The sequence below is a fragment of the Triturus cristatus genome, chromosome 7 (genome assembly GCF_964204655.1).
Source record: "Triturus cristatus chromosome 7, aTriCri1.1, whole genome shotgun sequence".
NCBI lineage: Eukaryota > Metazoa > Chordata > Amphibia > Caudata > Salamandridae > Triturus > Triturus cristatus.
Genome location: NC_140590.1, coordinates 405,234,978 through 405,262,461, shown reverse-complemented (window position 1 = coordinate 405,262,461; position 27,484 = coordinate 405,234,978). Strand labels below are relative to the sequence as shown.

The 27,484-nt window shown below is 48.3% G+C and overlaps 1 protein-coding gene across 1 annotated transcript in view; it reads left to right on the top strand.

Moving 5' to 3' along the window:
- TRIM28 (tripartite motif containing 28) overlaps nt 1–27,484 on the top strand; it is a 563,778-nt gene that overhangs the window by 297,327 nt on the left and 238,967 nt on the right. Inside the window, exon 10 of the mRNA XM_085616663.1 lies at nt 13,747–13,774. Within this exon, the coding sequence (XP_085472789.1) occupies nt 13,747–13,774 (28 nt within the window). The remainder of the gene's footprint in view (nt 1–13,746; nt 13,775–27,484) is intronic.

The window sequence follows — 27,484 nt, the reverse complement described above, 5'->3', positions numbered from 1 at the left end:
AGTGGGAACTCCATCCACAAGTTCTTCACCCGTACTTTCAAATGTGGGGGCATCCACAGATAGACCTCTTCGCCACCCACGAAAACACCAAATGCCCAAGCTTCGCCGCCATATATCCACACCCGTTGTCCAAAGGCAATGCGATATGGATGAATTGGTCAAACAAATTTGCTTACGCTTTTCCGCCTCTCCCACTCATTCCATTAGTGGTGCACAAACTACAACAGCCCTCCCTCACTCTCATACTAGTAGCTCCAACTTGGGCCACACAACCGTGGTACACCACACTGCTGGAACTATCTTTAGTACCGCACCAAAAACGACACCTCTCTCCACTCCTCTTAACCCAGAACCATGGAGAGATCAGGCACCCGGACCCAGCTCAGCTCAACCTTGTGATCTGGCTCCTGAAATCCTAGAATTTGGTTATCTAAATCTTCCCCCTGACTGCATGAACGTCATTAGAGAAGCTAGGCGACCCACCACTAGAGCTTGCTACGCAGCCAAGTGGAAACGTTTTGTGGTCTATTGCCACAACAATAACTTCAATCCCCTAGATGTGTCCATTCAACACATCATAGGCTATTTATTACACTTACAAAGATGCAATCTAGCCTACACGTCTATATATGCACCTTGCAGCCATAGCAGCTTATCTACAAAACAGGCAACATCTATCACTCTTTAGAGAACCTGCCATAAAAGCCTTCATGGAAGGCCTCAAAAGTATAATTCCCCCCTGAGTGCCACCCTCACCTGTGTGGAACCTAAACATCGTTCTCACCAGACTAATCGGGCCTCCCATTGAACCTCTACACAAATGTGAACTTCAATTCCTAACAAGGAAAACTGCCTTTCTTGTAGCCATCACTTCCCTCAGAAGGGTCAGTGAGATACAAGCACTTGCCATCCAAGAACCTTTTCTCCAGATGCACCATAACAAGGTCGTTCTCCGTACTAATCCAAAATTCCTCCCTAAAATCATTTCTCCCTTTCACCTAAACCAATCTGTCGAACTACCAGTTTTCTTCTCGCAACCACAGACCGTGGCAGAAAGAGCTCTCCACACATTAGATGTCAAACTAGCCTTGCTCTACTACATCGAGGGAACACAACCCTTTCAAAAGACCAAACGACTGTTTGTGTCATTCTCACCACCACACAAATGCCACCCCATCTCCAAGTCGGGGATAGCTAGGCGGATTGTCAAATGCATTCATGTCTGCTACCACAAAGCAAAACAAACGCTATCCGTTCCCACTAAAGCCCACTCTACACATATGATAGGGGCTTCCATGGCATTTTTAGGGAACATTCCCTTAGATGATATCTGCAGAGCAGCTACATGGTCAACACCGCACACTTTCACTAAACACTATTGTGTAGATGTGCAAACTAAGCAACAGGCTAGTGTGGGCCAGGCTGTACTCAAAACATTGTTTCAAACCACTGCAACAGATACAGGTGGTCGCCGCTAGGGATGGGTACTGCTATATAATCTATGCACAGTGTGTAATCTGCAGCTCATATGCCTCGAACGGCAAATACTACTTACCAGTATGCATCTGTTCTTGGCATGTAGAGCTGCAGATCTACACACGCCCACCTGCCTCCCCGGCTACCTTTATCTGTTCCAGTTTATCTTTAGATACAACACACATGGGCATCTTCACTGTTTATTACTACGCTCCATTTCCCTGCTGGCGAAAAACAATCCGAGGATGGAGCCGAAGCCCATGCGCAATACGATCCAAAGAAGGAGTCACATAACTCGTGACTTCCAAAGACTTTCCAAGAGGAAAAACTGCAAACATCCGGGCCCAACACCAGATGGCGATCTATGCACAGTGTGTAGATCTGCAGCTCTACATGCCAAGAACAGATGCATACTGGTAAGTAGCATTTGCCTTTTATAAATTGGTGTGCATCTCCTTATTGAGTCAGGTCTCATTATTGACCAGTGTGTGTACTTTCAAGTGTCTTGCACTCCTCTAAGATCAACCTAAGGCTGCTCTACCACACTTCCCCCTAGAAGTGCACCTTGGGATTATTAGAGCAAGCCCCTGTCCACTTATAAGTGAACCCCAAGGCTCCTTACACAATATATCTCATTTTGATACATCATATAAAGAGCCAGCTGTCTACAAATACCAGTACTGTCAGTACAGGACACTGTCACTCAGTCTCAATGCCACCCCTCTGTCACTCAGTCCCACTGCCAGCCCAAGGAGTATTCACCAAAATGTTCGCCCCTGTGCTAGTAGTTCCTCAGTAGATCTGTTATATACTTAGGTCCATGGAGGGAAGCAAAAGGGCGAGTTATGTCGCTGGACTAAAAGCAGTGCACAAATAACTCCCAAGTCCTTTTGTGTGACCATAAAAACCTCAAGAATCAGTAAGGGGAAATCTCACTCCACTACTATCAAAGTCCATCAGGTGCATCGAACAGGCTTAATTTTCTTGTCCCCTCTCTTATGACATGCTGCTGCTTTGTTGGACCTGAACCTGGTGGTGTCCTGGTGGTGCACAATCCTTTTGAGGAAATGGCTTCTTGTGACCGGAGACGTATTGTGTTAATGAATGAATTCCTGTGGCACACAGCCTAATGCATAAGCAGGCTGCAAGCCCTTTCCACTCTGGAACCTATCACTGTGTACCATATCAACAAGGTGGGTCTCTGTACTCCATCCTTCTGTGATACCAAAAGTATTTTTGAAACGTGCTCTGTAGAAGAGCTTGTTCTCCTGCATTATATAGCTGCTCATCTGAAGTGAACTTGCACAATCGGGATGTGATGTGCGCTTTGTACTTCTGTCTAAACCAAACAAGGAGTTAGACAGATAAGCTTTTTTTGGGGCTAATAAGGTCTGAAGATAGTAATTGTAGCAAGCTGGCTCTGTATATACTATATCAGAAAGAGATAGTGTGCACAGAGTACAGTACGTCCCCAAAGCTATAGCGGAGGATAAAGTAGATAATACCTTGCACTCAATTTAGTGGTAGCTTGGCTGAGCAGTTGGGCTTATCAGAGGGTAGTGTGAATGCATTTGTTGTGCACACTCGTACAAGGCAGAAACACACACTCCATGACTAACTCCAGGCCAACGTTGACCAAAATATTACTTTAGTTTTATTTTAGGAAGCAAGTTGAACTCAGGTAAGTAGACGTTTCAGAAATGCAATGCGTTCAAGATACAGGTGGTAATTGTTTGTATAAACATTAAAAATACGTTACATGTGCATTAAATATTTTTCAAGGTCAAAGAGATACTTTGTACTTTTCTCAGACTCAACACAGAGAAAAACCAATGCAATCCTATGGGAGGAAAGACAGGTAAGTAATGTTGAGGTAAGCTCTCTACTTACAAGTTAAGTCTTCGGGGGTTTTGTCCAACATAGTGCAAGGGTTGGACCAAGGTAGGTACTGCACCACCAATGGCATTGGGACCGACATCTGACTCAGAGGAAGTCACGATCCTGCTTGAGAGGAAGGTCATGGGATCGTTCCAGGAGTCCCAAGTCCTTGGGACATTCAAGTTGGAGGTACAAAAAACACCAAGGCAGGTAACACCCACACCTTACCCCGGAGAGCTTGGTGGTGCGAGCTTAGTCTTCCCCATGGCTCATTACCTGCCTCTCCCCTGGACAGGGAATCTAAGGGGTTGGAAACCTTGGGAAAGAAAATATTTTTTTCCTGCCCGCCTTGCACTGTGGTCCGTGAACACCCCATGCTTATTGGGCTGCTATTTCCACACGCTATAGGACACTGCTGCGCAAGTGCTGCCATAGGTCCCAGAGGAGGTCCGGGTCATCCTCTCCCAAGTGGTTACCGATGGGAGAGATGCAGCAAAGTTTACAATTTGTTGTGGCTTGGACATGACTGACTCGCTGGGCAGAACTGTTACGTCCACGGTGGCACTCATCTGGCTTTTCGAGGGATGTCCAGAGTTCTCTCATGGACATGCCCTACGATGGCACCCGTCTCCTTGGGGCAAGGCAATCATGGCGCTGGGGCGCTATAAGGACTCGTGGGCTACGGCCAAGTCTTTGGGCCTCTCGCCTACTCCACGTCCCCAGTCTGCCTTTTGCTTCTTTTGTGGTCACCGAATGGACTTTCAGCCATTCCAACCCTATCCCAGCCACCGAGCCATGCATGCTTCCCAATCTCTGTGTGGGCGCCGTTCCAATCGGCTTCATGTATTGGGTAGCCAGCAGTCCTGTCCAGCCACTGCGCTGCAGCAGCTGCATTCTCCAAGCCCTCCTAGTCTTGCCCTTCTAGACGATGGGCATCCAGTTGGTGGCAGGATCCGCCATCACCTCCACCACTGGCAGTCCCAGGCATCGGACAGGTGGGTTCTGCAGAACGCCCGAAAGGGCTACTCCCTCCCCTTCAAGACTACTACTCTCAGCTTACAACCGACTGACAGAAGATCATTTGTCTTTGCTCCCCAAAGAAGTCGTGGCTCTCTAGGCCAAGGAGGCCATAGAGAGGGTTCCGGTGCCAGAATTAGGCTGTGATTGTTATTCCCGCTACTATCTAGACCCAAAAAAAGATAAGGGCCTGCAGCCTATCCTAGATCTGAGCCCTCAACTACTTCATCAGAAAGGAGAAATTCAAGATGCTCTGATTGGCTCAGGTCAGATCTGCCCAGATCCCAGGAGACTGGATGGTAGCGTTGGACTTGCAGGACATATATTTTCACTTCCAGTCATGCCTGCCCATCGGCGTTACCTGTGTTTTATGGTAGGCCAAGAGCATTTTCAGTTCACCGTTTGGCCTTACCAGCGCCCCTCGTGGTTTTTACCAGGGTGATGATGGCTGCAGTTTATCGGCGCAGATCAGGGGTGCCAGTCTTTCCCTAGCTCGATGACTGGCTGTTGAAGGTGAACTTGCCCCAGGCTGTTGTCTCCCACCTGCATACAAAGGCGGACCTCCTGCATTCGCTGGGGTTCACTATCAACATGCCAAAGTCACAGCTGTGATCCCCTCTGATGCTCCCTTTCATCGGATCTGTTCTGGACACAGTGCTGTTTGCGGCTTATCCTCCCAAGCGGCGAGTCCAAGATATTCAGGCTATGATACAGATGTCTCAGTATCTATTCTGGGTTTCGGTGAAACTGACTAAAGGCTGCTGGACCTCATGTCCTCCTGCATCCTGCTACTGACACATGTTAGATGACATATGTGAATTCTACAGTGGGACCTGAAGTTCCAGTCGGCGCAGCATCAGGGGAATCTCTCTGACATCGTCCAGATCTCGGAGGGAACTGCAAAGAACCTGCTATGGTGGCTAACAAACTGAGATTCAGTCAGCAGCAGAGCCCCTACCCTTCCTCAGCCTGATCTTACAGTAGTGACAGATGAGTCGCTTCTGGGATGGGACATTCATCAGGGAGAGGGGGAGATCAGAAGACTCTGGTCTCTGGTAGAATCTAGATTCCACATCAACCTCTGGAGCTCCGGGCGATCCGGCTGGCATTGAAAGCCTTTCTGCCCTTCATCAAGGGAAGGCTAGTGCAGGTGTTTAGACAACAGCACTGCCTTTTGGTTCTGCAGCAGACAGGGTGGGATGGGGTAGTGGACTCTGTCTCTTGACATTGCTGGATTGTCAGAGCGTTTCCCTGGTGGTTCAACACCTAGCTGGCTCTCTGAACACCAGGGCGGGTGAACTCCGTTGTTGATGCCTAGTGGGTCACGAATGGCGTCTCCACCCGAAGGTGGGGAGAGCCTTGGTTAGATCTGTTTGCCTCCGCCGAGAACTCTCAATGTCAGTAGTTTTGCACGCTGCTGTTTCTGAGGCGGCTCTCACTCGAAGATTCATTTAATCTCAAGAGAGCTCAGGCCGCCTATACGCCTTTCTGCCCTAACCAATCCTGCCCATATTCTCAACAAAATCAGGAACGAGCGGGCCCAAGTGATTCTTATGGCTCCGTACTGGGTTCGGAGAGTCTGATATCCCGAGATTCTGAACATGAGCCTTGATCCTCGGATCGGATTGCCCCATCGGGAGGATATTCTGTCACTGCAGCAGGAGAGGGTCAACTCTGCGCCTTCTTGCATTGAGATTATGTGGTGGCAGTTGATAGTTTTCGACCTTCCTCCCAAAGTCTGTAATGTTACTTTGGCAGCCAGGCGTTCTTTCACCAAGCCAATATATGCCTGCTGTTGGAAAACATTTGTAACATATTGTACAGAAAGGTATATTGAACCTCTTTTTGCTTCCCTTTCTGACATTGTATTTTTTATTTTGATTCTTACCACCTAGGGCTCTGCTCTGGGCACTCCTGAAGGGTATCTTTCAGCCCTGTCTGCCTCCTTGCAGCTGCCAGACCAACCCTCGATATTTTAATCTGCCACTGTAAATAGATTCCTCAACGGTCATGCACATAGGTTTCCCCCTTCCCCTTTCATTATTCCTCAGTTGGACCTTAATTTGGTCCTCACTTTTCTGATGCATTTCCCTTTCAAGCAGTTACACATTTGTACCTTCAGGCTGCTCACCATCACTACAGCCTTTCTTGTGGTGATTACATTGGCCAGAAGGGTGAGTGAGCTGCAGGCTTTGTCTTCCAAGCCTCCCTTCTATCAGTTTTTCCTGACAAACTGGTTCTTCGCACTAGGGCCTCTTTCTTGCCAATAGCGGTAACACCTTTTCATGTGGGTCAATCCGTCACCTTGCCCACTTTCTACACTCCTCCACATCCCTCTAAGGAAGAGGAGCAACTCCACCGTCTGGGCCCAAAAAGAGCATTCTACCTTGGATGCACACAAGAGTTCAGGGTGGACGACCAACTCTTCGTGGGATATGTTGGTGCTAAGAAAGGTCGGGCAGTGCAAAAACAGGACATTTCTCGGTGGGTTGTTCTTTGCAACAAAATCTGCTACTCATTGGCAAAGAAACTCATTCCACCAGAGCTAGGGCTGTGACCACTGCATTAGGTTGTGAAGTTCCATTCCTTGGTATTTGTCAGGTACCAACGTGATCGTCCCTGCACACACTTACCAAACACAGTCGGGTCCTCCGGGTCGGGCACTTAGCTCTTTCTGTTTGCAGGACTTTCTCGTTTTGCAGCGTGAATCTTTCTGGATTCACTATGCTGTGCATTATTCCGTCATCTTGTGGTTGGGTCCGGAATTGTAGTTTTTTATTTTTTGTGGCCCAGGTGGGCGGTGACGTCCCACCATTTGGTGTCCTTTGTGACGTCGGCGCGCTTCCTGCGGAAGCCCCTACCTTTGGTCGCCATATTCAGATTCTTTTTTCCGCCGTTGGGTCTGGATCGTTACCGACTGGTTCAAGAGCTTTGGAAGAGGAATCAAGAAAAATCGAAGATCGACGAAAATCAAGTTTTCAGTGACACCGGACTACATGTCGAGTAACTGTAACGACGAGGGGGAAGTTTTGCGACCAAAACCTTGACGTTCGGAGAATGCGCTCGCAGTGGGCATCCTGAGCGTGGGGATGGACAAAACACCGTTCAAGTTTTGCACCAATTGCCACCACAGGTACGCCCAGAGAGATCAGCATCCAGTCTACAACCTCTGCCTGCCGCTCAAAGACAGCAGCGAAGACTGCAACATCTGCTTGGCGTTTACACCCAAGACCCTCAGAGTAAGGGAGAGGCAGAGAAGGGCGACCCACAGCATGCAGGGCCAGGGGCCACCTCCATCGCTCCGAGACTTGGGTCTCTCCAGTGGAGAGGAGGACAGCATTGCCTAAGGACCGGAGGACTGCACGGTCGTCGAGGTCCATAAGAAGACGTCGAAAGGTGTAAGGGAGTAGTCTACCCCTAAACACTCAGGCGACACTCGAAAGGGTGAAGCAAAAGCCCCAAGCGACACTCGTAGAAGTGAAGCTAAATCTTTGAAGGGAGATCTGCCGTTGAAACACTCGACGAAAGCAACAGCTACCAGGGACAATCAACAGAGCGGATCCTTCCAAAAGGTCTCCCAATCGGCGAAAGCCCTCGAGAAACAAAGTTCGGTGAAGGTTGCCCTCGAAAAGGACACCTCGGCGCTGAGAAAAGAAGGGCAGACATAGTCGACGGCCCCAAAGAGAAGTGCCCCAACCCTCGACGCCGAACATGCCGCCGAGATGGAGAGTAAGAGGAGGCTTGAGGCCGAAATGGCGAGCATCCTACAGCGGAAAAAGGGCTTTGACGAGAAGATGAGCCAATACACCATCCCGCCGAATCCCGCGGTCGAAAGACGACGAAGACGCGGAACCGCCGAAAACGCCCGAACCAGTCGAGGAACTTGGAGACTAAGACTTCTATTTCGAGGGAGAAGGCGACAAAGACCTTCAATCCTACCGAGACTCGACGTCCTCGGAGGCACAAAACATGGAATGGCAAGATCTCGAAGCTGAATCGCTGGAAGAAGGGGTAGACACGTACCCTTCGAGACTCTCGCCACCAGATGACATAGGGAACTACAACATGGTCGTGCAGAAGGCTGCACAGACTTAGGGAGTGAAGATCAAGGAGCAGAAGCCCAAGGCATATTTCCTCCTGAAGACTCTGCTGCCTCAACAAACTAGAAGCCAATTCCTGACCATGGTCCCTAGTGTGCTGTATCAAGGAAGAGAGGCCTTTAAGGAGCCAGCAGTATGCAAAGCTGTGACCCCTAGAACTGAGAAGTACAAACATTCTTCAAAGTACCCTGCAAACATTCAGGGATCAGTGCCAGCCGACTCCACAATTGCAGCTACGGCTCGGTAGAGGGCCAATGTACCCACTAATTCCGGACCACCTCCAGTCAAGGAAAGTAGGAGGATGGATCTCTCAGGGAGGAAGGTGGAGAGAAATGTGGCAATACTTTGTCGCATTGCAAACTCCAACGCCCTGATCAACAGGCACACATACCAGCACTGGGATGAAGTGAGGCAGCTCCTAAAGCATCTACCAGATCAGTACCAACAAAGAGCAGCTCACCTGGTTGAAGGGAAGAACATGGCGAACATGCCTAAAATCGGCATTGGATGATGCAGAAACATCTAGCAGGCTAATGATGATTGAAGTGGCCGAGAGAAGTCGCGCATGGCTCAGAATTTCTGAATTCAAGCCAGAAGTGCAAAGCAACATCCTAAAACACTTTTTAATGGAGAGCAACTGTTTGGCATGCTAGTTGACGACAAGTTGACCCAGCTCAAGGAGGACAATGAGACCGCAAGGTCCACGGGAGCGTGGCAGTCCAGAGGAATGAGAAGAGGCATACCCACGAGAAGGCCAGGTGGTAGAGGAGGCAACGTGCCTAGCACATTGCACCAAACGTTCCAGCAAGGCTATGAAGGTAACCACCAAGACCGCAGCAGCAGATCTGGCAGTACCAGCCCCGGGGACATTCCTTTCGAGGGCACGGAAACGGAAGAGGACCAATGCGAAGAGGAGGCCAGCAGCCCTCCACCAAGTGACTCCATCATGGAACAGGCCCCCACCCTAGCAACACCTCGGTGTGGGCGTAAGGACATAAAGAATAACTGCAGCTAAACATTCAACGACAATCCGTACCTCGAACACTCAACACCGGTAGGGGGAAGAATAAGCGACTGCATCCAGGAATGGAGGAAGGTTACATTGGACAATTGGATACTAAACATCATACAATACAGATACTGTATAGAGTTAGAAAAACAGCCTCCGAACAGAAAACCAAGAAGCAAGGCACATTCAGCAAAGGAGCTCTCGCTCTTGCAGCTAGAGGCGCAAGAACTGCTCTGCAAGGGGGCAATAGAGGTGGAACCAAAAAACCAAAGGAACAAAGGGGTTTACTCAATTTATTTCCTGGTGCCAAAGGTGGACGAAACACTAAGACCTATCCTAGATCGAAGGTTCCTGAACAGATTCATAAGAACTCAAAGGTTGAAGATGACTTCCCTACAAGAGGTAATACCACAAATACAACAAGGGGACTTTATGGCTACCATAGATTTAAAGGACGCATACTTGCACATCCCCATCAACCAAAAACACAAGCACCTGCTAAGGTTTGTGATCAACCAAAGCCACTACCAGTTCACAGTACTGGCATTCGGCCTGAAATACGCACCAAGGGTGTTTAAAAAATGCCTAGCAGCTGTCGCAGCACACCTACGAAGGCAAGGAATACACGTATACCCCTATCTCGACAACTGGCTCGTAAAGGCAAGTTCGTACAGCCAATGCAAACTACACATCCAGCAGGTCATACTAACACTGACAAGACTGGGTTTCTCGATCCATTGGGAGAGATCATCACCAAACAAATCAAGATATTCTTAGGGGCAGAGATCGACACCATACAAGCCAAAGTGTTCCCCAGTAGGAAGAGAACATTGGGGATACTGAAGGAAACATGTAATTACCGCAAGGGTCAAGTTCTGACAGTGAGGACGGCGAGCAAACTGATGGAAATGATGGTGTCATGCATCCACCTAGTCCCAAATATCCGACTACTCATGAGACCATTCCAGGAATGGATCCAGCAGCAATGGTCACAGGGAGTTGGGAAGATCTTGTGGTTGTCACACACGCAGCGCATCAGGAAATAGCATGATGGAAAAAGGAAAACAAATCATAGGGGAAGCCATTCACACAACCAACTCCAACAGTGACTATCACAATGGACTCCTCCCAGCTGGGGTGGGGGCACACACATGAACAAGCGCAAGGTGAGGGGTCTATGGTCGCAGCAAGATGCGGTCAGACACATCAACTACCTAGCCTTAAAAGCCTTTCAGAAAGAGCTGTATAGAAACAGTGTTGGTCCAAACAGACAACACAACCACTATGTTCTACATCAACAAACTAGGAGGAACACAATCAGTGGCACTATCGGGGCTAGCAGACCAACTCAGCAGGCAGACGTCTGCATCCCACGAATGGGAGCTCAACAAGCAGGAAATAGAGAAGCTTTTTCAGAAATGAGGTACTCCACAAATAGACCTATTTGCAACACACCAGAATGCAAAATGCCAACACTTCGCATCCAGACAACCAAACCATCGGTCCCAAGGGAATGCGCTATGGATAAGTTGTTCAAAGACATTTGCATATGCTTTTTCCCCGATACCACGGATACACAGGGTACTCAGCAAATGCAGAATCAGAAACATGACACTAATACTGATAGCACCTCAGTGGGCCAGGAAGTCCTGGTTCTCACAGATAGTGGAAATGGCACAAGAACCAGCGCACAGGTTCCCAAGAAGAAGACCTGTGAACAATGCAGAACGGAAGGGTGCTTCACCCAGAACCAGAGGGTCTCAGCCTAGCAGCATGGCTCCTGAAGACCTAGAATTTGCGCACCTAAAACTACCAGCAAGTACTATGGCAGTACTCAGGGAGGCAAGGAGGCGTACCACAAGAAAGTGCTACATAGCAAAATTGAAAAGGTTCTCCCAATAGTGCATCAAGGAGAAGCTACAACGGAAGGTCGCAAGGGAATCGACAGTACTAAAGTACTTAACGCTCCTGCTACAAAGCGGATTAAGCTACACATCCCTGAGAGCGCACTTGGAGGGTAGTGGCCTACACTAGAGGAGAAACAGGGAAAAGTTTCTTCACCTCTCAAGTGGTGAAGAGATTCTTGGAAGGGCCGAAGAGAATCTCACCCCCTAAGAGGATGCCAGCACCAGCATGGAACCTCAACGTAGTGCTAACTCAATTTATGAAGGCACCCTTTGAACCTATTCACAAGGCTACACTGCACATGCTCACACTAAAGACTGCCTTCTTAGTGGCTATCACGTCACTACGAAGAGTAAGTGAGTTGCAAGCGCTGACTCTCCAAGAGCCCTACTTACAAGTACACAAGGACAGGATTGTAATGAGGACGGACCCAAACGTCATGCCAAAGGTGGTGTTCCATATTAACCAAACAGTCCAAATACCAAGTTTATTTTCCAAAAACCGACCACAAGAACAGAAAGGGCTCTACACACACTAGACGCCAGAAGGACTGTAATGCACTATATAGAGAGGACAAAGTGCAGGAAAATAAAACCGTTCTTTGTCACCTTTGCCACCCGTTTTCTGGGACGACCAGTCACCAAGAATACCATTTCACGATGGATTGCGCAGACAATTCAACTCTGCCACAAGCAGGCAGGACAACAGTTACAAGGAGCAGCTCAAGCTCATTCAACAAGGAAGTAAGGAGCAACTTTGTGTTTCTAGCGAACACACCTATCCAAGACATTTGCCAAGTGGCAACATGGTCTTCAGTACATATGTTCACTAGAGCAAATGGAACAGAAGGTCTTACAACACGTATTCAGTAACCAGTGCTCATCTTCCACCCAGCCACCACAATAAGGACAATCTGCTTCAAAGTCTATGCACAGCATAGTGAATCAAGAAAGATTCACGCTGCAAAGCGTATAGTTTCTTACCTGTCGGTGTAGTTTTGCAGCTTGAATATTTTCTGGATTCACTAGCGAACCCACCCTCCTCCGCCAGAAAGATGAGACAGGAGGAAAGGGATTAAAAATGAAAATGACTTTAGAAATTAACAGGGAAAACAAGATTAACACAAGACGAGGAAAAAAAAATCCGAAGATGGCGACCAAAGGTGGGAGCTTCCGCAGGAAACCCGCCGACGTCCTGAAGGGCACCAAATGGTGGGACGTTGCCGCCCACCTGGGCCACAAAAAAAAAGAGAGAAAATACTACAATTCCGGACCCAACCACAAGATGGCGGAATAATGCACAGCATAGTGAATCCAGAAAGTCTTCAAGCTGCAAAACTACACAGACCGGTAAACTATACGTTATAAATTGTCCACAGACTCACCACCGGGGATGGTATTGCTTGGTTATCTATTCAAAAGTTAGAAACCTGTAGCTAGATGTCTTTATCAGATTACTTACTTACCTTTGGTAGCGCCTTATCTGGTAGAGACAATACCTAGCTGCAGATTTCTTACCAACCCACCCATCCTTCCCGTTCTGTGGTCCTATTTCTAATGTCAGGGCTGATCCCTTTTTGGGCCCTAGTTTGGAAACAACAGTGTCAGTGCACTTCATGGCTCCTCGCGTGTGGCGTGGAAAGTCATAAAAAGTAACTGACGTCAGTGTGGCGAGGAGGCACGTATAGAGGTGGTGCGGATTACTCAGCGCGGATGACTCCAAACGCAGCCGACCAACACCACCTACTGACTCGCAGGGGTACTGCTCACGAAAAATCTTCCAGATCCAGTCTGATGCCTGTGTAAATTCAAAGGCAATGATTCTGCTGCTAGATATTGTCGCTACCAGATAAGGTATTACTGAAGGTAAGTAACTTGTTTGTTGGGGTGACTATTACTTTAAACCAATAGGCTGCTAGCAAGGCCAAATTCTCAACCATTTTTCGGAAAACTCATGTGCATTATCTTATTTTTAATAGAGGCAACTGGTGAGAAGTGCACAAATGCTCTAGAAAGGGGCAGTCACAACAAACATGTTTATTATTGAAGTAAACTCTTAATAACCGCTTTAGTTTTTGTTCCTGCCACTTGATGGCCTTTGAACACACATGGTCATTTTGTAGGTCATCTGTGACCTATGATACTAGCCTTAACACCGGGAAAGTGTATCATGAGTTCTAAATATATTTGGGGTGTACAGGCATATTTTATTTGGGAATGGAAACTCTGCTGCTTGAGTCCAGTGATTTATTTTAACTGGTGTTTAATTAGAAACCTGTGCGAGCAAGAGTTGTTACTTTTTTTTTTTAAATGAATGGAGTTTGTGATCCTTGTTTATTAATTGTTCAAATTTTTTTTTCAGTCCTTGGATGGAACAGAGAGCTTTTTAGGTAAGAATTGTGCTTTCATTGTTGTCCATATGTAATCATTCCACATGCAATATTGAAAATGAAACTTCCACTCAGACGCTTAAATCATATGGTTGGAAGATAGATTTGTATAGAAATAGTAAAAGCATTTGGGGACTGTGTTGATCTTGATTTTATGAATTCATTTGTCATCAATATACTCATTTGGTTGCTAATTTAGAATAATTTAAAAGCTTATGCAGGAATTTAAAGATTCTTATCAAAGGATCTTCCTCATTCGCAAACATTTTTGAATACTTAATGAGACTTCTGAAAACGATTTGCAAATGGTCTTTCATAGCAAAGGTTGCACCAGCATCATTACAACATGCCTCTTAAGACAAAACGCAAACACAAGGACATTTTGGACGGAGTGTTGGAACTTTTCAAACACTCGCCCCCAGTCACAGATCTGGGTTGAATCCATCATCATTCTTTAGCTCACTTTGCCACCCCAGTTCAGACACAGCTATATGCAAATCAGTCTTGACCCTGTGCCTCATGGGAACAGTCCAGCCCGAACTGCTAAGCCATGTCTTCCCTGGACCGTAAACAAGCATCCTGGGACCTGTTTCGGGCTAACAGCCCTCTTTAGCCAGGCTAGCTTGAATCCATATGGCTGGGTTCAAATTGGAATGGCATGGTGAGCAAAAAAAAGGATGGATTTAGGCCCAGATCTCTGTACTGGGGTGAATGTATGACATTGTTCTGCATTCTGTCCATCAACTGTTGTTTTTGCATTTGTCACCCCGAGTGGGACAGGTATGCCCAGACGTGGGTCCCGTGCTATCCATGCCACTGGAATCAAGCTATCCTGGCTGAAGAGGGATGAAACCCCGAAACCGGTCCTAGGATGCTTGTTTCCAGTCCAGGGAGGACCTGGCTTGGCAGTTCGGGATGGACTGTTCCCATGAGGCATAGGGTCAAGACTGATTTGCCTATGGCTGGGTTCAAACTGGAATGGCATGGTGAGCAAAAAAACGAACAATGGATTTAGGTCCAGATCTCTGTACTGGGGTGAATGTATGACATGGTTCTGCATTCTGTCCACCAACTGTTGTTTTTGCTCATAAGACACAACAGCATTCTGGTTTGTGTTCCTTGACAGCCATGTCGGTTAAACGATTTTCACAGGCTTCCTGATCTCATTTTCCATAGGGAAGGTTTACTTCTTTCATTACTTATTTTTTATTGTGTTTGCCCCTTTTTTGATCTCATTTATGTTTTTAGGTTATTTTTGGCATTTCATTTGGTGTGGGACAGGGTTCCAATTGAAATATTTGTTTCCGCAGTCTAGTTGCCAGTCATCACTCTTCAGAGATTTGCACCATCTTTTTCATTAAATAAATTAAATGCTTTGGCACTGTTGCAGTGAATTGTTAATTTTAAAACGCCCAATATGTTTGACGCATATTACAATGACAGCCACACTCCTTGAAATGTGATGGTCTTCATATCCCAGTGCAAAGCATTTTATCATTTTCATGTGGTAACCAACAGAGGTTCTTGGGTAATTTTACAGTAGTGTGAAAGGGAAGTGCTGCAAAAGAAAGTTGTGGAGATGTGAGAAAAAAGTATCTGTGGCAGAATTTCACCAATCACTGGCTTGTTCACATGATATATCTGCCACTTCTACCACCTACTCAGAACATTCCTGGATTTTAGAAGACCCCACCTGAAGCAGAATATCAGGCTGGAAAAAACCCTTTTTCTCCTGCTGGAAGAGGCTTGCTCTAGGACTCCTGTTTCACCCAGGTATTGGAACTGCTCTCCAAGGGGCAAATAATGGGCCTCCTGTTTAGGTACTCAAAAAACAGAAGGACTCCAAACTCCCAACAAGGCCCAGCTGGCCATACAGCACTGGATCATCCTAGATACCTGGTGCGTATTAGCCTACACTGAGAAACTAGGGGCTGAAGACCAGAAGGATCTTATTCAACAGTTGGAGAAAAATAAGATGTCATTTTGGCTACCTACGGAGCACCAGGACAAGTTGCTGAGGCTTGCCCAGAAAGGTCATTCCCAAGGAGGACGAGTAAATCAGGTGCATACCACTTGTATCTTTTTGCCACACTGAAAACCGGTTCAGCAGGACCACAGTAATGCTATCTGGTCTGAAGGAGCTCTGTCTGTTTACAGCTTCCAGCGTTGCCTTGCTGGTGTGGGACTTGACTTCCAAAAACGTGACTAAGGCCAAAGGTAAAACCGTTGTCTGGGAAAACTTGACCAATCTGTCCAATCTATGAAACCCCTTTCATAGCTATAAACTCGAGCTTTGTTGTGTTCTGAGCTTTTGGTGTCAAAATACAAGGATAGAGCAGTATGACACATTAGGCGTTAAGAGACCCTGCCCCATGGAAGAATTTCACTTCCATTTCAGAGACATAATTGCAAGGTGTTTTCTGGTACAATCCTCTTGGTGTATCTGACCGCTGCTTTATTTCCATTGGGCTAAAACTTAGCCTAGGTTTTTTTTATAAATAAAAAAAAGTTTATTTTCGAATTGGTTTTCAGGGGTGCTTTCCTTATTTTATTGATCTTGGTTTCTCTTTGTGAGAAAGTTGCTCTGTATATACTGTTCCCAAATAGGTACAGTATGTACAGAGTCCACAGTCCCCAGAGGTTTGGCAGAGGTTAAAGTTAGATATAACCTTACTCTCTAATGGTAGCTTGGTCGAGCAGTAAGGCAGTATCAGAGGACAGTGTAAAGCATTTGTTATACACACTCAGTCAGCAAATGGTCTCACACACTCAAGAACTGAACTCTAGGCCAATGGTTTATATAAAAAATATATGGTTGTTTTATTTTAGAACCAACAATTGGTATCAAAATCTACTTTCTCAGAATGAGATGCTTTAGTTAAATACTTTTCTAATATGCAATTGACTTTTGTAGGTAATGGTTACAGGTTGTTGCAATAGGCAACACAATTTCAAACACAATAATACATTGAGCTCAATGAGAGTTTTAAGCTATTTGCAATAGATTACTTTCAGGATTACTTATCTAACTTCAGGACTAGATCCTAGATTCAGTCCTGGGACAGTTCTTGGAAACAAGTGAGTAAATTCGTTTTAGTTACTGTTGTGATTTTTAGGCAATATTTTGCTATTTTAAAAGTTGACACTTAGAAGAAATTTAATAGAAAAACAGTCAATGGTTCCCTACGGGAGAAAATTCAAGTTAGTAAAGTATGGTTCGAGGCATGTGGGCTGCTGAATTCATATCTGTGCATAGATCGCCGCCTAGTGTTGGGTCCGGATGTTTGCACGTTGTTGTCCTGGAAGAGTCTTCGAGGTATCCTGGGATAGGTGACTCCTCCCCTGGACTACAGTGCGCATGGGCATCCTCTCCATCCTCAGATTGTTTTTTTCCGCCATTGGGTTCGGATGTGCTATCTTAACTCAAGTTAGGAAAAACTTTATCGAGGCCAAAAGGCCTTTAGTTCGCGTCGGTACTGTTTTCTCGATCGGTTTCGATACTCCTTTGTTAGTTTACCAACTTTCAGCACCAACTTTTCGCATCTTACCTGCCCATCGACGATGGAATCGAGGACACCGTTCAAGAGATGTCCGGTATGCAATGCGAAATATCCCCACATCGACGTCCATCCGGTGTGCAATAAATGCCTTTCGCCGGATCACGACGAATCGACATGCATGGCCTGTGCCCGGTTCCGTTCCAAGAAGACTCTACGGAATCGACGAGCGGTAAGACTCGAAGCGCAGCACGCGGCACCGGCCCCGGCAGACCTCTTCAACGCCGAGACCGAAGATGTCGAAAAATTGGAGATCCTACCCTCCAGTCCCGTTTCCGAACATGACTCCGGATCGAACGACGTCGACGAATCACTCTTTCGCAGAGATGAAGACGACACCGAGGTAGGAGACTACGATGAGGCCTTAGGGGCCGAAGAGAGTAGCTCCAATGACGAGCAAGGCCTACCCGTTCAGACTGAAGAGAGCCCAGTGCCACAGTCTATGGCTCCGGTCGAGGGATCGCCTTCGGGCCTTACCTGAGACCTATCCCGCAGTTCTTCGGCCCCGGCCTCGGACATTCAGCGGCAGCCATTATTACCTAAACCGGCTGGTTTCCCTTCTTCCAAACCGAAACCGAAAGCTGCACTGGTTCAATTGAAACCGAAACCAAAAGTGGCGCTGGTCGGATCAAGGCCTTCCACACCTTCGACGCCAGCGAAAAGCGTCGGCACCGAGCGCACCAAGCGAGACTTCGGTGCCGAACTTGAAGCGGCCGACGTCGGAGTCGGCATATGGAAAAAGGCCTTCGGTGCCAACAAACCTGATCGGCTCCCGGCGTCGACGCCATCGACTCCGACACCAAAGGTCACACTGCCGGCTGCGTCTCACATCGCTTCCACGGCAACACCAAAGCCTCATGCATCGAAGACGTCGACGGCCATTCCCGCCCCTCGACTCGATGACCCACCGGCGCCGAAAAAGTCCACGACCGCCTCTACAGACCTGGTCGGCGCGAAAGCCTCAAAGGCGCTCCAAGTGCGACCTGTTGCAGCACAAAGCAGCAAAACCAAAACGGTCCTCCAGGACACGTCGGGCTCCGGCCCAATAAAAGCTTCAGCAGCCTCTTCGGCGCCAGCCAACATTACTTTTGGCCTGCCTCCGTCCACGATCCCAAAAATATTCCAACTCAGGACACGGGTCACCCACACCACAACTACACCTGCTGAGGCGTCTCCGTCACATGTCATCGACGCCAACACCGGCAGGATGGTTATCCACGAACGGAGGATAACTTCGGAGCCACCTTTGGACCCTTTCCGGATCCCACTAAAAAGGAAGCTGCCTGTGGACTCAGAACCTCTCCTAAGCGAATCTTTCCACTCGCCCTACCAGGATCCACAATCATTCTCTCCCACACAATCAGACACGGATGTGTTGGAGGACTACATGGGTGACCAAGTCCCCTACCACGGAGACATAGACCCTGATTACCAACAGGACCCTGATCAAACTTGGGGCGACCCTGCAGATCCAGGTGCACCTCTAGATGCACAGGACCCACAACTCTATGGGGCGAAAACATCTCCCACAGAGGACACTGCAGCGTTCAACGCTCTTATCGAACGTGCCGCAAATAATCATGGAGTGCAGCTTCACTCTGACACCATCGAGGACGACTTTCTTATGGACACCTTCGCATCCTCAGAAAGACATGTAAAAACTCTGCCCATGTTGAAAGGGGTCCTCAAACCAGCCAAGGACATCTTCAAAGAACCCACCAGGGCACGAGTGATAAACCCCAGGATCGATAAGAAATACAGATCGGCGCCTGGGGACCCTACTTACATCAGAGGCCAATTACCACTAGACTCCATTGTCGTAGCGAATGCTCGCAAGAGGGCACACTCGCAGACGACAGGTGACGCTCCTCCCCCGGACAAAGAGTCCAAGGTGTTAGAGACCTCTGGCAAGCGAGTTGCCGCCCAGGCTGCCAACATATGGCGCATAGCCAACACTCAAGCGCTCCTCGCTCGCTACGATAGAGCGCACTATGACACATTGGAGCAACTACTCCAACATCTCCCTGACCAGTACAAAGAAGGTGCAGAAATTCTTATCAGAGAGGGACAGCTACTCACAAATGCTTCCATCAAGTGTGCATTAGATGCCGCAGACACGGCTGCCAGGGCCATTAACACGAGCGTCATGCTGCGACGACATGCCTGGTTGCGAATCTCCGGATTCAAACCTGAGGTGCAAAATAATATACTCAACCAGCCTGTCAACCCCGACTATTTATTCGGACCGGAGGTTGACACCACCCTTGAGAAAATAAAAAAGGACACGGACACCGCAAAGTCCATGGGGGCTCTCCAGACTCAGTCCTTTCGGAGCAGCTCCTTTTGTCGCCCCGGAAATAGAGGAGCAGGTAGAGGACAGGGGTCACAGCAGACATACAACAAGGGCAATACACAAACCGCCTACGATAAAAACACCCGGGGTGGATATCGTGGCTCCAGTACAAAGGGAAGAGGACGCGGCTACGGCAACACCAGGTCCTCCCCCAAGAACAAGCAGTGACGCCCTCTCCCTTCCTCCCGACCACATAACACCTGTTGGGGGAAGGCTACAAAGGTTCCTGTCCACTTGGAACTCCATCACCACGGACAGGTGGGTCAAAGATATTGTCAAATACGGTTACTGTCTAGAGCTAACCTCCACTCCACCCACAATTCCTCCAAGAAACCGTCCTATGTCCTCAGAGCACTTAACGCTCTTACAGCAGGAGGTGCAAAGTATGCTTCTAAAAGGCGCAATAGAGGTCGTACCCGTCCACGAGCAAGGTACGGGAGTGTACTCCCTCTACTTTTTAATACCGAAAAAGGACGGGTCACTCAGACCTATACTAGACCTAAGACCCCTGAACCGGTACATTCTTTCCGAGCACTTTCACATACTCACTCTCCAGCAAGTCCTCCCGCTTCTCAAGCAGGGAGACTTCCTAGCCACGCTGGACCTCAAGGATGCGTATTTCCACATACCCATTCACCCCTCACACAAAAAATACCTCAGGTTCACTGTTCAGGGGCAGCACTACCAATTCAAAGTCCTTCCCTTCGGCGTGACAACAGCACCCAGGGTTTTCACGAAGTGCCTAGCTACTGTGGCGGCACATCTACGGAGGCAGCACGTACACGTCTACCCCTACCTGGACGACTGGCTCGTTCAAGCACAATCAGCCCAGCAATGTGCCAACCACATGTCCCGCACCATTCACCTCCTTCACAGTCTGGGATTCTCACTAAATTACCCGAAATCCCATCTCCAGCCCGCACACGTACAACAGTACCTAGGTGCGACTATAGACACTCTGGCGGCCACAGCTCAGCCAAATTTAGTGAGGATCAACAGCATGCAAATGCTGATCTCCAGGTTCAAACCCCAACACTCACTTCCAGCACGAGTGTTCATGCAGTTGATAGGCATGATGGCCTCCTGCATTTTCATAGTCCCACACGCGAGATTACATATGCGCCCGCTTCAGGAGTGCTTAGCACGTCAGTGGAATCAGGCTCAAGGACAGTTGAAAGACCTAGTGTTGGTGAGCGGTCGGGCATACAACTCTCTGCATTGGTGGAATCCACAAAACCTTTGCAAGGGCCGACCGTTCCAAGAGCCTGTCCCACAGATAATACTGACGGCGGACGCGTCTCTCCAGGGAAGGGGAGCTCATGTACTCCATTACACAGTGCAGGGACTATGGACACAACAACAAAAGAAGATGCACATCAACCTTCTAGAGCTGATGGCAATCTTCCTCGCTATGAAAGCATTCAAAGTACACTTGTGCAACAAAGTCGTGTTGATCCGGACGGACAACATGACTGCCATGTACTACATACAGAAGCAGGGAGGAACACACTCTCCACAGTTGTCTCATCTGGCTCAGAGCATGTGGAAGTGGGCCATTCAAAGGAACATGTTCCTCATGGCAGAACACCTCCCCGGCAAGGACAACCAGATGGCGGATCTGCTCAGCAGACACAGCCACCAGATGCACGAGTGGGAGCTACACCCTTCAGTACTCCAACCGTACTTCCAGCAGTGGGGTCATCCAGAGATAGACCTATTCGCCACAAGCGAAAACGCAAAATGCCAAAGCTTTGCCGCCAGGTTCCCACATCCGCAGTCGCAGGGCAATGCGATATGGATGAACTGGTCCGGCAGATTTGCGTACGCTTTTCCCCCAGCGCCGTTGATACCGCTGGTGGCTCGCAAACTCGGACAACACTCCCTGACACTCGTCCTAGTTGCTCCTACGTGGGCACGCCAGCCATGGTACACCACCTTCCTCGAACTTTCCGTGGTGCCGCATCAAAGGCTGCGGATCAAACCCGCGCATTTGACGCAGAACCATGGAGAGATTCAGCACCCAGATCCGCAACAGCTGAACCTGGCAATCTGGCTCCTGAAGTCCTAGAGTTTGGCTACCTCAACCTGCCACCTGACTGTATGGACATCATCAAGGAGGCCAGGAGACCAACTACAAGAGCTTGCTATGCAGCCAAATGGAAAAGGTTCGTCATTTATTGCAGTAATAATGACATTAACCCGCTGGACGCATCCATCCAAAACATCATTTGTTACCTCTTACACCTATACCGATGCAATCTGGCGTACACCTCTATACATGTCCATTTGACCGCAATATCAGCCTATCTGCAAACCAGGCAGCACCTCTCACTATTCAGAGTGCCTGCCATCAAAGCATTCTTGGAAGGACTCAAACGAGTCATTCCACCAAGCCACCCACCGGCTCCAATGTGGAACCTCAACCTGGTCCTCACACGCCTGATGGGTCCACCCTTTGAACCTCTCCACTCATGCGAGATTCAATTCCTCACCTGGAAAGTAGCTTTCCTGGTAGCAATCACTTCTTTAAGAAGGGTTAGTGAACTCCAGGCACTAACAGTTCAAGAGCCATTTATACAGGTTCACGCCAACAGGGTCGTACTACGTACCAACCCCAAATTCATGCCCAAGGTAATCTCGCAGTTCCACATGAATCAAACTATTGAACTGCCCGTTTTCTTCCAAAACCCACAAACTGTCGCGGAAAGAGCACTCCATACACTAGACGTAAGGAGGGCCCTCATGTACTACATCGACAGGACTAAACCCTTTAGGAAGACAAAACAACTGTTCGTTGCCTTTGCCCCACACCACAAGGGTAACACCATCTCCAAAGCAGGGATAGCCAGATGGATAGTTAAGTGTATTCAAATTTGTTATCAAAAGGCAAAACGCACATTAACTATTCCCCCATGAGCCCACTCAACACGTAAGTTAGGGGCCTCCATGGCTTTTCTAGGAAATATTCCCCTGCATGATATATGTAGAGCAGCCACCTGGTCCACCACACACACATTTACCAAACACTATTGTGTAGATGTGCAATCAAAACAGCAGGCAGCTGTAGGACAGGCTGTTCTCAAAACCCTTTTTCAGACCGCTGCAGCTGGCACTGGTAGCCGCCGCTAATAGAGGGCACTGCTATACATTCTATGCACAGATATGAATTCAGCAGCCCACATGCCTCGAACTGAATATGCTACTTACCAGTATGCATCTGTTCTTGGCATGTAGGGCTGCTGACATTCATATTGCCCTCCCTCCTCCCCGGCGCCTGTAGCAGCTGCAGCTATCAGAATTACTGTAAGCATGGTCATCACTTTCTGTATCTACTCCATCACTGCCACAATGGCGAAAAACAATCTGAGGATGGAGAGGATGCCCATGCGCACTGTAGTCCAGGGGAGGAGTCACCTATCCCAGGATACCTCGAAGACTCTTCCAGGACAACAACGTGCAAACATCCGGACCCAACACTAGGCGGCGATCTATGCACAGATATGAATGTCAGCAGCCCTACATGCCAAGAACAGATGCATACTGGTAAGTAGCATATTCATTCTCGTTACTTTTGTAATCCAGGGCTGGGCTCAGTACTGGGACCTCTATCTAAAACAGGTAAGTAATTACGTTTTCACAGTTAGTACGATTTTTAACCCCTTGAGTGCCCCGCCCTTTTCCCGCCCTGTGCCGGCCCTTTCATTAGCGGGCGGGGTTCATGACGAGATAGTCTCGTCATGGGCACAGCGCAACCGCGGCCCTTGACGAGACAATCTCGTCATGGGCACTCAAGAGGTTAAAGAATATTTGTAGTTTGCAAAAATCGACAGAAGAAATTTCACAGAAAAACAGTCAATGATTTCCTATGGAAGAAAATTGGGTTAGTGGTAAGTATGGTTGTGAGTACTTTTCAGGGTCAGTGCTGGGCACCAAGATCCAGCACTGGGATCTCTCCTAGTAGCAGGTGAGTATTTCCATTTTCGTTACTCGGTTGATTTTAGGTGAATATTTTAAAGTTTAGAAACTCCACACTTAGAAGAAATTTCAGAAGTAGCCAGTCAATGTTACCCTATGGAAGAAAAGTGAGTTATCGGCTTTTGGGTAAGTACTCAACTGGCAGAGTTAAGGTTCTGGGCACACAGTTGTTGCACCCTCAGCGGCACTGGGGCGGCCGGGTGCAGAGTGAGTTAGGCCCAATGTTATCCTATGGGAGGCAGGGGGGGGCCTTGGTTGGTGACTGCTGACTAGCAGGCCACGCGGCTGTGGGAGCTGGGCTCCTGGTCACTTGCTCAGGGCAAATGGGGAAATGGGTAGGAGTAGAAGTTAGACTGCCAGGGCCACTCGGGCGGCTGGGTACAAGGTGCATTTGAGCCTTCGGGCGCTCAATGGATTTCACTGGGAAAGCTCAAGGACGAACAAAGGCTGCAAGCTCGGGGACGAAGATTCTTCAGGTGCCACCACCACTTCGAGAGGTAAGTTGGGTAGTTGGAGGATAGGTAGGTACCCAGGAGTCTGGCACAGGGGGCCTCAGGGCGTCGGGTGCCTTTTGATGTCGGGAAATCTTACCATCTGTTCAGCGCGGTTGGGGGGGATCCCTGGTTCTGAGGTTGCAGGCTTCAGGAGCGTCGAGGTGGGTCCTTTGGTGCCGGATTCGGGGTCACAGTCGCAGGGTGGACGTCCTCGGGGTCTTAGTCCACTCCGGCACAGGCCAGGCTTGGCGGGGTGCAGAGTGTGCCGGGTTCGCGTTCCGGGCTGATGCCAGGGGTTAGAGACTTGCTTTGAGCAGAGCCACTGCTCATTGGAGTCCCACATGCTCAGAGTCACAAGGTAGCCAGGTCCTCCGGGGTATGTGAGGTTGCTGGCCACAGGAGGTGCCTGGATTTAGCAGGAGCAGGTTCGAGGGTCGACAGATCGGTAGGGCTGGGGCCAAAGCAGTTGGTGTCTTCCTCTTCTTAACAGCTGCATGGCAGGTCTTCTTTCTTCTTGTTCTTCTTTGCTTTTTTGGAATCTGGAATCTGAGGAAGGAAGGTTCAGGGTGCCCCTAAATACTAGATTTAGGGGCGTTACAGGTCGGTAAAGGGCAGGGACCAATGGGTCGCTGCAATGGGGTGGGTACACCCCCTATCCTGCCACTCTCCTGTGGGAGGGGGACAGTAGCCTAGTTCTGATTGGGCAGGGCTTCCAATCTTCAAGATGGCGAGAGCCCGGAGATGTGCTTCACCTCGCCTTCCCCAGCTGAGGGGTGGGGTTGGCAGAGGCTGGCACGTCCCCTGTCCTTACTTGGAGTTTCCGGCCAGTCTTCCCGCCAGAGTGGGGCTCAGAACCGGTGGGGACCAGTTTGCTGGGTACAGCAAGTGGCCTGGAGAGCTCACAAAGGCGGTCTGCCTTTGAAACTTCCCCCCACCCCCCCTCCACCCCCCACCCCATCCTGGGGGAGGAGACCTAGCACCTCACCCAGGATGTGCATTGTTGCAGGCCCAGGAGAGCGGGGTCCAGTAACATGTCTGCTGTGTGGCAGCCTCTCAGACAAGAAGTGGATTGTGGGTTAGGTTTCAGGGGGTATCTCTAAGATGCCCTCTGTAGTGCTTGGTACATTAAATCCCACACTGGCATCAGTGCGGGTTTAATGTGCTGAAAAGTTTGATACCAAACTTCTCAGTCTTCAGTGTTGCCATTATGGTGCTGTGGAGTTTGTGTTTGACGAGCCCTCAGCACCATATACTCTTAAATGGCAGCACTGCACTTATAGTGCCCAGGAATTGACCTGGGTACTGTAGGGGCACAGGGCTCATGCTCCTGTGCCCACACCACTGGCATGGGGCACCCAGCTAGAGGGGTTGCTGATGTAGGCCAGGGCAGTGTAGATTGTGGGCATGGCACACAGGGATGTGGGCCATGTTGACTCTTGGTTTTGTCTTGTACCCAGACACTCAGCCTGCAAGGGCAGTGTGTTTGTGTTAGGGTACAGGGCCTTTAAGGGTGGCACAATAAGTGCTGCAGCCCTTAGAGGCCTTCCCTGGTCACAAGGCCCTGAGTACCTAGGGTACCATTTACCAGGGGCTGACATGTGGCCAGGGTTTGCCAATTTGGGGTTTTAGGAAAGGAACATAGGCCCTGGGCACCTGATTGGCCGGAGTCCAGGGCACACTCAGTCAAAGTACATTCAGCAATTCAGCAATTAAGCAAAAAGTGGGGGCATACCATGCAAGAAAGATGGCACATTCTCACAACCATAGAAGAGCCATTTTTACAAGTACACCAAAATAAAGGGGTTCTTCAGACCAACCCTAAATTCCAACCCTAAATTCCTACCCAAGTTTGTTTCTGCCTTTCATATCAACCAATCTGTTGAGTTGCCTGTGTTCTTCCCTTAACCAGATTCTGTGGCAGAACGTGCTTTACACACCTTGAATGTGAAAAGAGCATTACTTCACTACGTAGAAAGGACAAAACCTTTCCGTAAGACAAGCCAACTATTTGGTATTCTGGTATTGCACGATGGATAGTCAAGTGCATTCAAAGATGCTATGCAAAAGCAAAACTAACAATTCCCCCTAGAGCGCACTCCATGCGCAAACTAGGGGCTTCTATGGCATTCTTAGGATATATACCCATAGATGACATCTGCAAAGCTGCAACATGGTCTACACCTCACACATTCACAAAACACAATTGTGTAGATGTGTTAGCAAGACAGCAAGCTAGTGTGGGCCAAGTAGTTTTACGTACATTATTTCAGACCACTGCAACAGCTACAGTTTAGCCACTGCTTTAGGACATAACTGCTATATAGTCTATGCAAAGCATGTGATCTACAGCTCATATGCCTCGAACGGAAAATGCTACTTACCCAGTATGCATTTGTTCTTGGCATGTAGAGCGGTAGATTCAAAAGTGCCCACCCGCCTCCCCGGGTACCTATACCTGTTGCACTGATGTCTTACTTAGATACATATATACATGGATATCTCTTTCTACTACTCTCACTAACTCCATTAAATCCCTCTGCGGGGAAACAATCAAAAAGTGGAGTTGATGCCCATGTGCACTATCACCGAAAAGAGGAGTTGCCTACCTTGTGACTGGAAAATACTTCCTCAAAGAAAACCAATGTACAAACATCCAGACTCAACACTAGATGGCAGGCTATGCAAAGCATGTAAAACTACAGCTCTACATGCCAAGAACACATGCATACTGGGATAACTTTGACTACTTTTCTATGAAAAGTTTCTAAGTGTGGAGCTGTAAAAACTAAGAAACCCTTTAAAACTGTAACTAAATAACAAAAACACTTTCACTTACCTGTTTACAGGAAATGTCCCAGTGCAGTATCCAGGTATACTGCACTGTGTAAGAAAAGTAATCTGGAAAGTAATCTACTTGACATTCTACTAAAAAGCCAATACAAAGCCAAAATCAAAGTGCATATAAAATTGCAATTCAAACTGTTTACAAACTGCATTACTACTGTAAAGTACTTATTGCTTAGCTCTGCCAGGCTTGCTTGGTTCTAGAAAATAAAATAGCTGAAAGAAACACGTTGGTTAGATTCCTTACCTTAGATATTCCTTACCTTAGAATATCCCCAGGCGTCAGGCTGGATCCGGAAAGATTTTTCGTCAGCAATACCCTTACACGTCGCTAGGCGTCGTCCTTGGCTCCGCGTCCGTCGTCGGCGTCGTGATCGCCGGGATGACGTAATTGGAGTACTTAGACACCGCCCTCGCGCGCTGACATCAGTTCTTCTTCTTTTTTCCGTGCCAGTAAGCGCAGATCCGGGAAGAGCATACCCTTTAG